We start from the raw sequence: 13,124 nt of genomic DNA, 5'->3' as shown, positions 1-13,124 counted from the left end.
TATTTCAGCCGAATTATAGATATTTTAAATTCCTATGAGAGAGACTTTTTAGGACAGTCCACTCTCAACCACAGTAACGTTCCAAGTTGAGACTAAAGTCGTGTGATTTATGACGATGTTACATCAAGGATTATATAATGAATGGCATGATTCTATATTAATCAGATTGATGAGCGATCTACACTGCGTACCGTTAATTGTGTTTCTGAAAAGATACATGATCTTAGTAAAAATACAGAGATATTTCTAACTCATCAAAGATGTATTACATGAATTAAAATGATTTAGGAGGTCAGGGAGATAGAATTCAGTTTACCTAGTTTGTGAAGATTTAGTTAAAGCAACAGTATCCTGGAGATTAAATTAAATTAAATTAAAGTGCAAATTAAATGTTATTGTGCAAAATTATTGTATTCCCAGACGTTTGCCGATATTTTTTGAAAACATAAGAATACATCTTAGTTCTAATTTCCCACGTAATGTACTTCTATTCCTAGGAAGCCTATTGGTGTGAAGTTAGAGTTGAAGAAAAAGGAAACAAAATGGAAATGCTTTTATTAGTTGATATTTATCTGATGTTATCATAGCTACGCTATACATACAGTTCAGGTAATTGGTGGTAACAAAAATGCCTTGTATAGGCCACCATACATTTAGGCATGAGTCATTACGTTGCTATCATCGCATTTCCAAAAGTTTACAAAAGAGCGTCGTCTGCCATGATTTCCATACACATTCATTAGATACATGCGTGTTAATTTCGCGAATCCAGAAGAAACGGCACGTGTGCTTGTAAACCGTGGACCTATTTGCTAGTTGCGAAATTTGCTGAATTGGTGAGTATATAGAAGAAGGAAAAGATTTCCTTTTTTCCCCTGAAATTTCAAGTGGTTGGAAGTTAATTGTTTTATATGAAATACGAAGGGGAAACATCGAGGCCCCATCTCCTCTTCGTGCATCAGCGTTCACTAATCCAAATTTTATCTGCACATTACAAATCGTACACAAACTTACGTTATCGCTCAGCATGTAATTAATTTGCGTTTTAACTGTGTGTGAGTCACTGTCTAATATGGTTAGGCTCTGTTGTTAGACTTTAACTTTCTGGTTTTCGTCACCAAGGAAACCCTACCGCATCGAAGGAAGGAATTTGAATTCGTAGCTGTGTCAGTAGAAAGCCTGGAACAAAGATAGTATTATTTGAACATGTTTGGTAGCCCTACTAACGACTCAACTTTGTACCACTTGACTTTGGGCAAGGCAAAATACAGTTTGTGGCCTGCACAGACCAGTCTACTCACAGTGTTAGGCTGTGTCTCAAAACTGTAATTGTATCAAGTTTAAGAAGTTGTATCTATATAGTAGTTTTTAGTGCTTGAACCAACTTCATTTCATAGAGGGTTGTGAATATATGCAATGATTTGCCTTTAAAGAAAATGTTATTCTGAAGAATGCTTTAGACAAGCATAGAAAATGCATTTTGAATTTTCTGTGTTAAGATTTGTTGAGCCTTAGTAACTGCTTGTCCCTACTGATTCCTTTTCTCAGCCTTGCCAGGTAACTAAATTACAACAACCACGACAGCCCTTAACTTTCCCCCTTTAATGTAGTGGAAGTGCTGTTGCCAAATACTTAAATATCCCCTGCAATAAGTCGACACTCCAAGAGCAATGTTCTGCAAGTCTCAGGGTATATAAATTCCATCCGATTTCCTTCCACATTGCTATAGCAGTCAATTGATTTACTTACTCTAAGGGTATTTGATCATTGTTTCCTTGTCTCTTTCACCACCCCCCCCCCATATTTCTGAGACAAACAGGCAACCATGATTGCATCATTAGTCAACATAAAATCATCATTTGGAAAACTTATACTGCATCATGGAAACGTTAGGCCACATAGTAAAGTGTAGGATTCAATTTAGTGATATGTGCACTAAACTAATGCATACATTTGCAAACACTCCAGGTTACAGTATTTCATCAAAGAAAACAGCTTAAATGTTCAGTTTGGATGGAAATGATTTTCCTGTAATTATATTTATTTACAGTGCAATGAACATTGAAAATGCAAGATCTATATATTTATTAACAAATTATGAAACAGTTGAGATGTTATTCTTGTTACACTGTGTGTACACAAGCCCACAGGGCTGCCATTATATTACCATGTAACAGAACTCTTTAAGTTTCCATATTTTGCTGGATTACAAGTTGCATAGAAGTACTCTCAGATGTGGTTCATGCAGTGCATTACAATGGATGCATGTGGAAAAACATTTTAAAGTTAATGCAGTTTCTCATAAGGTTCTGTGCTGTGCAAAAGATAGAATCAAGGTCATTTGCAGTCAGAAAGAGGTCACAGGTCAGTCCTAATTAATTGCTTTAAAAAAAATTACAAGTTATGAAATCTTGCCTTCTGAAATATTTACGACCTGTATCGTTACTGTTGGTCTTGCATACCAGATGAAATTATATCAAAAGCAAAAAGAAGAACAAGAAAAAAAGAGGAGAAAATGACCATTTTAATAATCATTCACTGGGATCCATTATAAAAAGGATATAAAATTTAATGACATAATCTCCTAGCTTCGGAATAATATCTTTCAATTGCAAATGTAAACTTTTCAACATAGCTTCAGAGTTCAGATGGCACTTTTAAGTTGAAGAATTTTATAAGCAATTTTACAAAAGTTTTTTCTTTGAATTTTAAGTAAGAGATACCCCCCCCCCTCCCCCTCTATTCAGGTGGTACCCATTTCTGGTACAGTACTGTGTAGTTTGTCTTGATTTATGAAATATGCATCAAGGCCCAAGTGAGATGACTTTCAGTGGATTCTGTTGTAAAAAACAAGAAAGTAAGAAAAAAACATTGTGATTTATGTATATCAGAACTCATATAATCTGAGGAAGCCAAAGGTTAGTACCTAAGGCAGTCTAATATTTATGAATATTGAGATTGTGGCTGTGATAAGTTTGTCTGCAATTTTTAGCCTCATCCAATATATTTGTGGGGGAACAAACATTAAAACAATTGTTGCAGTTAAGCCTGCCTAGTTCTATTTAAAATGATAAATTCTTGGTGGGTTGAGCTTTAATAGGATATATTGGGTTCAAGTACATTGCTTTAGTGAACCTTTATCATTGTTCAAAACCTGATACTCTAAAAGCTATAACTTCAGGATCTATTAACCATTGGATGAGTTTAAACAGTTTCCTGACACAAGATGTGATTAAAGTGGCTGACAGTATATTACATTACACCCTCTCTACTTCATGTTGGTATAATCCACCTATGGAAAGCTCTTATCAAGATACATATATACTGTGGACTTTGAATCTATGGAAGTAATTTGCTTACCATTGAAAACTGAGGAGTTCGCTCTGGTACTTGACGATAAAGCAACCTACTAGAGCAGTATCTGTATGGGTATTCAGTCTCTGTACATATATGAGTCTTGATGGCATAGTTCTACAGAAGGACCATTTTAACTGAAATTGAAAGACATACAGAGAAGTGGAAAATTGATTAAAAATGGTATGTTGACCTTTTATTTTCCTATGTTATTGAACTTTGTCTGTTCATACCAGACCAAGCCTTTCTGTTTGGAATTGTAAAACATTGAGTTGATTTGTATGAGTCTTCTCCTATTCCATGTAGTGTTTAACTTGTGAGAGTGAAAATCATTATGTTCACCTCCAAATCTCACTACTTTGCCATTCAGTTGTACAGTAATAACATCACTACAGTTAAGTGTGGGTTGTATATTTCAAATAATTCCCTGTGTGTTAAATACTACACTGACACTGTTGTTATTATGAGGTCTATAAAATAAGTTGAAATTATGATGCTCAACTTAACAAAAATAGCTTCCTGAGCCAATATTTGTTTGCACACTCTGAATTAGTGTTGTTTCATAATATAACTCAATGGTTCATCCATTCCCAGGATTTCTTACATATGCTACAGCACCCTGGTCCTTAAAGTTATCCATCTTTCCAACTTCGGTTTTTTTCTTTTCAAGGTGCTGTGTTCTTTAAGCTTCAATACAAGCTCAGATGCATTCCAACACATTCAGGCATTGTCATTGTTTTGTTGTTTTGCGATAACTGGGCACCTTATACATATGAACTCTACAGTTATTAAATGTTAATGTAAACACATTTGAACTCTGCAGTAAAAAAAAAAGCCTTTCTGAGGTCCAACCGTGAAGTAACAACATTTTCTTTATGAAGTACTTTTCTAACTTAGCATGATAGATAAATAATTCTAATTTTCATTCTTTGTGTTTTTGCAATGGCTGTAAAAACATGAATTGCCACAATTTTGAAGCCATTGGACAATAACTGAGAGATCAATACAGAAGGAAAAAAGGGCACCTTCTGAGATGTTTTGAAGCAAATGCTGTTGTACTAAATATTATTGATTTTCTCTTTCTGATATTAATCAACTTGCCAACTCAAGTATTGTCACAGTATGCATAACACATTACACAGTCAATATAGCACATGTCAAAACACCATTAAGTTGACATATAAAGAGACTAAAACAACATTAATATAAGTAAAAGAATTTCCAAGCATGATATCAGGAAGTCCTGTACAAATAATGGTAATGTTTTCTGCATACTCTGGACATATAATATGTTTGCCTGACTCTGTTTTATGCATTTATGCATTTCTCTGATTTGCAGGCCAAGTTGCAGAAGAGACGAAGCCACTTGTTCTCAGATCCTGGGGCAGAAATGATTATCCAAAATGGCCCCACACAAACCACCATCTTGGACACGATGGTGGGAGTCGGGGATTTTGTCCTACTAGACCCCCTGACCGAAGATGCATTTATCAACAATCTAAAGAAGAGGTTTGACACTGACAACATATATGTGAGTATATATGCTTTTTAATGTTTTCATAATGTGTATTCAAGGAAGAACATATTGATAGTAATCAAAACCCAGGCTACTGTATAAACTGGTAAAAATGGTTAAAAATGTCATAACTGTATGTTGAACAACAACAATATACAGTATTAATGCATTAGGTATATCAACATGCTTGTGTCTAAGTATAATATTGCAACATATTGCAGTTCAACCAGGTTCTTGATTAGAGTAATGAAGTAAATTTCTTCCTCTGTTAATGTAGAACAAATTTTCCTTCTGTTTACAATTTTAGTTTACTAATTAATCTTTTGAACAGTAAGTTTCACAAGCAATGCTCTTTCACTTCATCCTTTGAAAATAGACAAATCAATGTCTCCATTGTTTTAACTTAATGTCTGTTGCTAAGTATATCCATACATTAACTACAGTAATGACTTTTATGTTTCACAGCTGTAATTTTAAACAGACTTCAAACTGGTAAAGTCGATAATTTAGCCATTTCAATTTATTATAAATTTAAAATTTATAACCTGTTATAATCTGTTGTTGCCGTAATAAATTTGTCATCCAATAATTGTATTCAGTCACTAATAAATCAACTACAACTATTGGGATTGATCATATGTGTGGATTAAAGTCGCTCTGTGTGATTTGGATTTGGCAAATATACAGCATTAAGTTGTACTTATCCAAGGAGTTTTACATATACCATACATCCAGAATTCATTCAAACATGATCCAATCTTACTTGTTTAGAAGATCTTGATGGACAATTAAAATGTTCTGAATATTTCCATAACCATTTTATACTATAACTTACAAAAAATAGAGGGGAAAATGAACAAGATCTTTAACTTAGGAAATTACATGTGTGTACTTTGAAACTTGCCTCAGTTTATATTTTAAGGTTTATGGGGTTACCCTTGAATCTCATTGATAACAATATCATTTTGATCTGTAATCAAACATATCTGCGTTGCCCTGGATGACAGAGTGATACATTTACTGTATATCGAACCCCATTTGTGAGCTTAATCCGTTGTAGGTACCCTGATAATCAACCATGGTATTTTTCATTATGTAACTGTTGTATGATAGGGTAACTTATAACGAAAGTCTACATAAGGTTTACACTAATTAACCTGATTGATGATACCAGGGGTTTTGCTGTTTTTTTCATTTGTTGAAAATATTGAAGGGTTACTCATTACAAATTTTATAGTTCACACCTGAGCAAAGGTCTTTGTTTATCTTGCTTAACTCTTAAAGATATTCTGTATTTAGAGAGAGAAAGAAAGGCAAGGTATGGCACGAAGCAGTGAATGGCAGGTTGTACGTTACCTGTAGTATGCCTTAGATAATACCATAGTGCAGTAGTTTGATGATGAACGTAAATGTAAACCTGCTAGTCTTGGGACTTAATTAAAGGAAGATAATGTTTTATGTGCTACTCATATTTTCATGACATTCCTTTTGTTTTTTAATGTTTTCAGATTGAAATATCTGAGCATGGTAATGTACTTTAATACATAGAACGATGCCATTAACTTCAATGGTTTTTGGCCCAGTTTAGATTAAATCGAATCCCCATACTGTAGCCAGGCCTGTTTCAGAAATCACATGCACAGGGAGAGAAATTATTTCAAATAGCGTACACTGTGCGTCTGGATAACCTTTTATGCAGCAACACTTTATACTAAGTAACATTGATGATTATAGGTTTTTTATGTAAATTTATGCTAATATGGAACTTATGTGAGATCCTAGCTCACCTTCATATGCAGACAAGCTACACTTCAACTTTTATTAAGAGCTCAGGCCTGATGTTAAATGAGAGAAAAAAAAGAGAGAAGGAATACCCTGTAAAGATTGTATAATTACAAAGGCCCTAATGGTGTACAGTATTAGAAATGTTAGCGCTTAGTGTATATGTGTGCACTGTGCAGTCTGTAATGGCTGCTCTGTTACAATGTTTTAGCTACGTGTTATGGACATGTTTTATCATGATACTACCCATATTAAAGAAGATTAATTGAGTTAACACAGAACACTGATGAAAATCTGCCATTGATTGCGCTCTTGAGCCTTCAGCAATGCTTCTCCTGTAAGTCCTTTTTACTGTACTCAACAAACTGTAAAGAAGTGCCATACAGTACAACCTTTAAAATTCTCCCAACTGGTGCAGGTTATAATGCAAGTTATGTTGCCTATATCTCCATGGCAATTCTAGCTGTCCTTCCAAAGCTTAAGTTTAAGCTCAGTGTAAAACGGCAACAAAAAAAAAGGAAAAAATCCCAAAGAGAACAAACATTGATGACATTTATGTATGTGTAGGTATTATATATGTAAAGAGGACGTTGATGGTTATTATGTATGTAAAGAGGACGTTGATGGTTTCAAAGTCAGCTTTCTTGTAGGTTCTTAATAATGACAAGCTTCATGGAGATTAAGTGAGTGTACCTGTAGTAAGAAACAACTATGATAAACGAGTAAAAAAAGAAATGAAATGAGTGGGAGGGTTGAAAATGGAGAATCGAGAGGTGTAGATGTATATTTTTGTAAGAAAAGTCACCTAAGAAAGAACCTGGGCACGAAACTCTAACAACTGGTCTGCTCTCAACCCCAGTCCTCCCTGCACCGAGACCCTGACTGTGTGATCATCATCAGGTGTGCAGCACAGTTCCCCTAAAAGGGGAACATAATGTGCATACACATGATCTTAGCCAAAACCCTGAGAATTAGAGGTGGAGGTAGTATGGTGGGAGCTACACATAGTTGCAATGAAATATATTCGGTGGAGATGTTTTGGACCGTGTATTCCCATTGAAATAATTTAAATTGGGGAACAGTTGGCCTCCTATATTATTCTCTGCAGCTGCAAGAATGTATGAGTACTCACTCGCTCTGTTAGGCTGTACAGTCTACCCTGCTATTTATATTTATAGCTGAGTAAATTGCTTTGCAAGGCTTCTATTGCCAAACAATTCAGTCGCACAGTTTTAAATTCCTATCTTTTCTTTCTTTTGTCTCTTTAAGTTTGGAGCTACTGTAGGATGAAAGAAACTTTGTAATAGCTGTTTAGGTATAAAAGCTTCTGAACAATGTATGAAATCTGTTTTCAGAATGTTTCTGTCTCTGTCTATTTTAAGAACATCTAACAACCAACTTGTCATGCATGGTTGGAATGCTATCTGCCCAAAGATATAAACATATATATACAGGTTGTCCAGCCAGGTTAAAAAAAGGGTCAGAGAGTTTGTGATTTTTTTGTCAATAGACAAGGATATCACTTGAGAAATTGCCTTACATCACCTCTTAACAGTGTATGGCAAACAGGGTACATGCAGCGTGGAGGTAAATTTAACACGCTCATGGCAAGAAACTTTTCAAACACTTTTAATACTGCCCACAGAACCTTAAAGCAATTTAGATATACTTAACAGGAGTTTATACATGTATGTAGATATATGTAGGTCTTGTGATAATATAAATGGTATATTTCAACATAAAAGCTACATAAAAACTACAATGTAACTTTCTACATATATAAGTTGTTACAGATATCCTTAAGTTTAGTGACGTGCCAATTGGCCAGAGGCAAAACATTTAATTGAGACCTGCCAGAGGTAAAACATTTAATTGAGACCTGCAATATCAATTACTTGTGCACCCCTGCTTTACATTTATCATTGAGATATTAACAGGTCGATGTGTACGGTATGTACAGTATCCTAGCTCATGTCTGAGTATCAAATGAGAAATAGATTTAAGATTCTTCTGAAAGTAATATATAGTTTCTCACATGATGTTAAGAACATGATTGAATGAGGCAAAGATTTTGTTACAAAAAAAAAGCAAAGAAAATTTATTTTATATCAATTACAAAGACAATAAGGGTGAAAGGTTGACAGGAAACTGTTAGCAGGCTGTCCTAGGTTGTATTTCTTTCATTTCCTCATTCATAAACCCCAAAAGTAAACACATGGACCGCACCATTTTGTAATAATATTACTTCAGTAAAAGACATTCAAATTTGTTTTGATCTATATATGGTCACAGGCTCACAGCAGTTTAGTATTGATTGACAGTTCTGGGAACTCTTGGCACTTCCCTATGAACTTATCTCAGGCAAATGACCAGACAACAACTAAGAGACACCATTGTAAGATTAAGCATTTCATAAACTATAGTTCAATATTGCACATGTTGCTCCTAAACCTCCCAAAGAAATACAATTTAGTGATTAGTGAATATCTACGGTACCACTGTAAGGAGGATTTAATTTTGCAAACAATTATTGTTAAACAAGTTAAAGTCATTAAGTGAAAATATTAATCACTTTTTGCAAAAGTAATTTTGTCAATTATGTATGGCACATGTTCATACAAATTTGCCTTAAGTGGAGCTTTTATGGAACATGATGGCATGTGCAAGTGGTCAGTGTAGAACTAGTGTGGGTTTTGTGTACACAAAGCTAGGTGATCTGTATGATGATCTGTATGATGATCTGTATTATGATTTGTATGATGATCTGTATGATGATCTGTATTATGAGATCTGTACGATGATCTATATGATGATCTGTTATATGATCTGTATTATGATCTGTATTATGATCTATTTGTTGATCTGTATGATGAATGATCTATATTATGAGATCTGTAATATGATCTATATATTGATCTGTACTATGATCTATATGATGATCTGTATAATGATCTGTATTATGAACTGTATGATGATCTGTATGATGATCATATGAGAGAGCTGATGTTCCATTCTACATGTACGTTCTGGGAAATGGTAGTATGTTCAAAGTAAAGAATGCATCAACTTCAAACACATTGCACTATCTAATACTGTATGTCCAGATTTTTTATAATTTGTAACCTTGGGTTTAAAGAGGTTAAAACATCATGATGGTAAACATGCAGATTGTGTCCCATTCAGCTTCTCTTTAATTCTTCAGACATGGCTAAATGATTAAAATGTTTGTTCCACTCCTGCATTTCTCAATGTTTTGACCTTTGAACTAGTACAATACCTGGGGGGAAGTTGACTCTGTGTGATAGTCCATGGATATGTTTATTATCTTTTCCATATTTGCCTTTGGTGGATATGATGTCTGATACAGTCTATGACTCATAATCTCCTATCAACTAATCAATCAACTGATTAACATTAAATTGCTCATGAAGAAGTTACAATAGTTCAAACTATATTTGTTAGAAACAATGGACTTTAATTATCATTGATCATTTAATATATTAAGCTTGCTTCTTATGTAGAGAAAACTTTGAGTTCCATGCATGATCGAAGCATGATATTGGTGGTATGATATTAAACAAACATGAAAATAAATGTCTGTCTATCCCAGATACAGGCAGGCAGTATTCTGTAGTACTGAGAGAAGAGTGACCACCAGTACATGCAGTATATATCTATACAGATACAATTTTCACCAACATGATTTGTTGACTTGATGGTATGTACAGAGGCACCTTGGAAGAGCTGAACTGTCTCTTGGTAGAGAAATATCTTGAAGTTGTTATGAGAGTTTGCCCAATGAAATACTGTACTTTACTAATTATAGTGAAGCATCCGTGGATATAAATTACAAATATGACATCCTATGCCTTACTTTGTATTACATAGAACTGTACTTGTTTACTTTTATGGTGGGTGGAGAGGGGTTTGGGGTGATGGAGGGAGGGACTGGAAAACATGCTAAAATGGGATGCTGAGAGTAGATAAGTTCTGTTACATTTGATTCAAATAGTGGACAGAGGTGGGGGTTGGGGGGGGGGGCATGAGTGGGAGGAAGGAAGAATTTGTTTCTACAGAAAACCTCTAAACTTACTAATAAACTGACACATACTAAGCATTGAAGTATTGTACATTCAAACTTTCTGGAATACATTTCAATCATTTGCTGCCCTCATCACTCACCTATCTCTTTACCACCAATGCACACTGATAATCTGTAATGTAATTTGAATATTTAGTGATAAAATGATTGCATGTTAACTAAATTTCTGACAGAAATTTTGAACAGCATAGATACCTTAATCCAATAGGTCCTTGAAGGTTGATATCTTACCATAACTGTCTATGGTATATAATACTGAACTTGTTGTAGAACTCAAGATCATTTTACCGTCTCTGTTTATTACATTCACTTTGTCCAATTAATTAGTGATTTAAATTAGACAGGTTTGCATAGGTGCATTAGTGTACAATAAATGAAAGTGATTTATCCACATCAACTAGGACAGGAGCAGCTTGAACTAGTTTAGGTCAAACTTAAACATTAATAGCTCATGTTTCAATGGAACAGCTAATGGTCATTTTATTCCCACTTTGGTCTTTGCCCACAGTGTGAATATTTTAATGTATGGATAAAGTGACAGAAAATTTGCATTCCAAATGAATGTTGATGTTCTTGGTCAGACATGAAATAAAAGGCAATATAGCTGCTGCAGCTGACAGCCTGACAGGACTTCCAATTATGCCCTGTCCCTTGGGACCAATCAATTCTGGACAGATTGCAAAAATTCTCTTTATACTGGTGGCTACGTTTTCTCCTGTTACTGTATAACATGTACAGTATGCCGCTCTATTGTGCTGTAGGATCGTTTTGCTGTATTCATACCATGTGAGTTTACTTCTTTATGGATCATAAATGTAATGATTATCAATGCTTAATCCTTCCATGTATGATAAATGTGCACTTTGTTGCTCTTTGACATAAATTGTTACAAATCTCTTGTCCTTCAAACTCTGGGATCTTTTTTAGAGTAAAATTTTACATGTGTACTTTCATCACTTCATTTCTATTCAAATGATGATAAATGTGGTCTGAATTAGTTGCTATGAACAGTATTTACTCTGTTCCTCTATGACCAGGAAGCTGAAGTAGGAATGTGTACTTCAATATACTTTCACAATCAACACAATAAACTAATGAATACTATTCATCACATATGAATTATGAACAATTAACCAGTATCTCTGATTTAACAGGCACTCCTCCATAGGTCTGTGATTATGGGAGGGGGATAGTATGATATGATTGGCCATCTGTACATTTTATAAATTAGAAATCATTGCACATAGAAATGGAACGCATAAAGTACCTTATATCTTTGTAAATTGAATGGGCTTCAGTCGCTCAATCTGAAAATAGTTTATTAAGTTTCTAAAATTTGGGAGATTGCATAATTTGATCATGGCAATTTTTTGGCCCAGACACTTCAATTGTGCATGGCAAATTCGTTGCCCAGAATTTAATTTCACAGACATGCTCAGCTGAAGAACGCTGTCATCATGTCATCTGTGAGTTCGATGAATGACAAATTGTGTATTGACCAGTTTGGGTTTCTAGAATTTGGCCTTGTATGTATTACAAATTGTAGAATGAATATATGCTACCTTTATAACCAATGCACATCAACACAACAGAAGCACTATATATATATATATATCATGTATTGTGGAGTTGGGACTTTTTCAGCTAAACAGAAATAAAACAATGAACATCATTCTCCTGTGATAGTAGCATTTTTTTCATGCTAGACAATATTTTTTTCTCTTCATGACCTGACCTGTCTATTACTGAGAGGGTAAACTTTGTTGGATTGGAAGAAAAGATGTTATTGTTTTTTGTGGTTAGTGTTTGGTTGTGTTTGTGGTTCAGTGACCTTGGTGTAAAGGTGATTAAAAGTACTTGTATGTTAGTAAGAGCATGGAGTTCCCTGGTAAGAGTCCATGAACTTCTGTGCATACTGTAGAAAATGCTTTCAAATGCAGAAGTGGACTTTGTTTGGAATTGCAGAAGAGTTACCCTGCCTTAATGATGCAGCATGTTAGATTGGGCTTGAGTCAGTTTGGGAGATTTTCTTTATTTTATTTTGGAGAAAATCAGTTTCTTCCATCTGGGGGAAATAAAGGGGTGCCATACTGAATGTTACCAACACAACCTACAATTGACTGCATCACACTGGTATACATACATCAACACCTGCTGGATAATGCATCCGTCCTGTTGGTATCTAGAACTGACTGTGCACTGTATCATTCACTATACAGTAGGTCCTTCAGATAGTGTTTGAACACTTATATTTGCAGTCATAAATTTAACAGAGATTCTCCCTATTCAAGAAGTATTCAGTACAGAGTTCCATAATACTTCCATTGTTCTGACATTGTCTGTCACTTTTAGAGAAGGTAGAACTCAGTG

The 13,124-nt window shown here is 34.6% G+C and overlaps 1 protein-coding gene across 5 annotated transcripts in view; it reads left to right on the top strand.

Annotated features, from left to right (window-relative positions):
• The first annotated feature begins 683 nt into the window (after positions 1 to 683).
• Positions 684 to 13,124, top strand: part of LOC139966569 (unconventional myosin-Ib-like) — a 79,126-nt gene continuing 66,685 nt past the window's right edge. For 2 of the 5 annotated variants that reach the window (XM_071969739.1, XM_071969741.1), the window contains exons 1-2: positions 3,281 to 3,537; positions 4,694 to 4,885. In XM_071969739.1, the coding sequence (XP_071825840.1) occupies positions 3,535 to 3,537; positions 4,694 to 4,885 (195 nt within the window). In that variant the 5' untranslated portion in view covers positions 3,281 to 3,534. Of the gene's footprint in view, positions 837 to 3,279; positions 3,538 to 4,693; positions 4,886 to 13,124 lie in introns of those variants that run through there. The other 3 variants (XM_071969740.1, XM_071969738.1, XM_071969742.1) reach the window with 3 other exon arrangements.

This window comes from Apostichopus japonicus, chromosome 4 (assembly GCF_037975245.1).
Source record: "Apostichopus japonicus isolate 1M-3 chromosome 4, ASM3797524v1, whole genome shotgun sequence".
In the NCBI taxonomy this organism is placed as follows: Eukaryota; Metazoa; Echinodermata; class Holothuroidea; order Aspidochirotida; family Stichopodidae; genus Apostichopus; species Apostichopus japonicus.
This window is presented reverse-complemented; position numbering and strand designations above follow the sequence as displayed.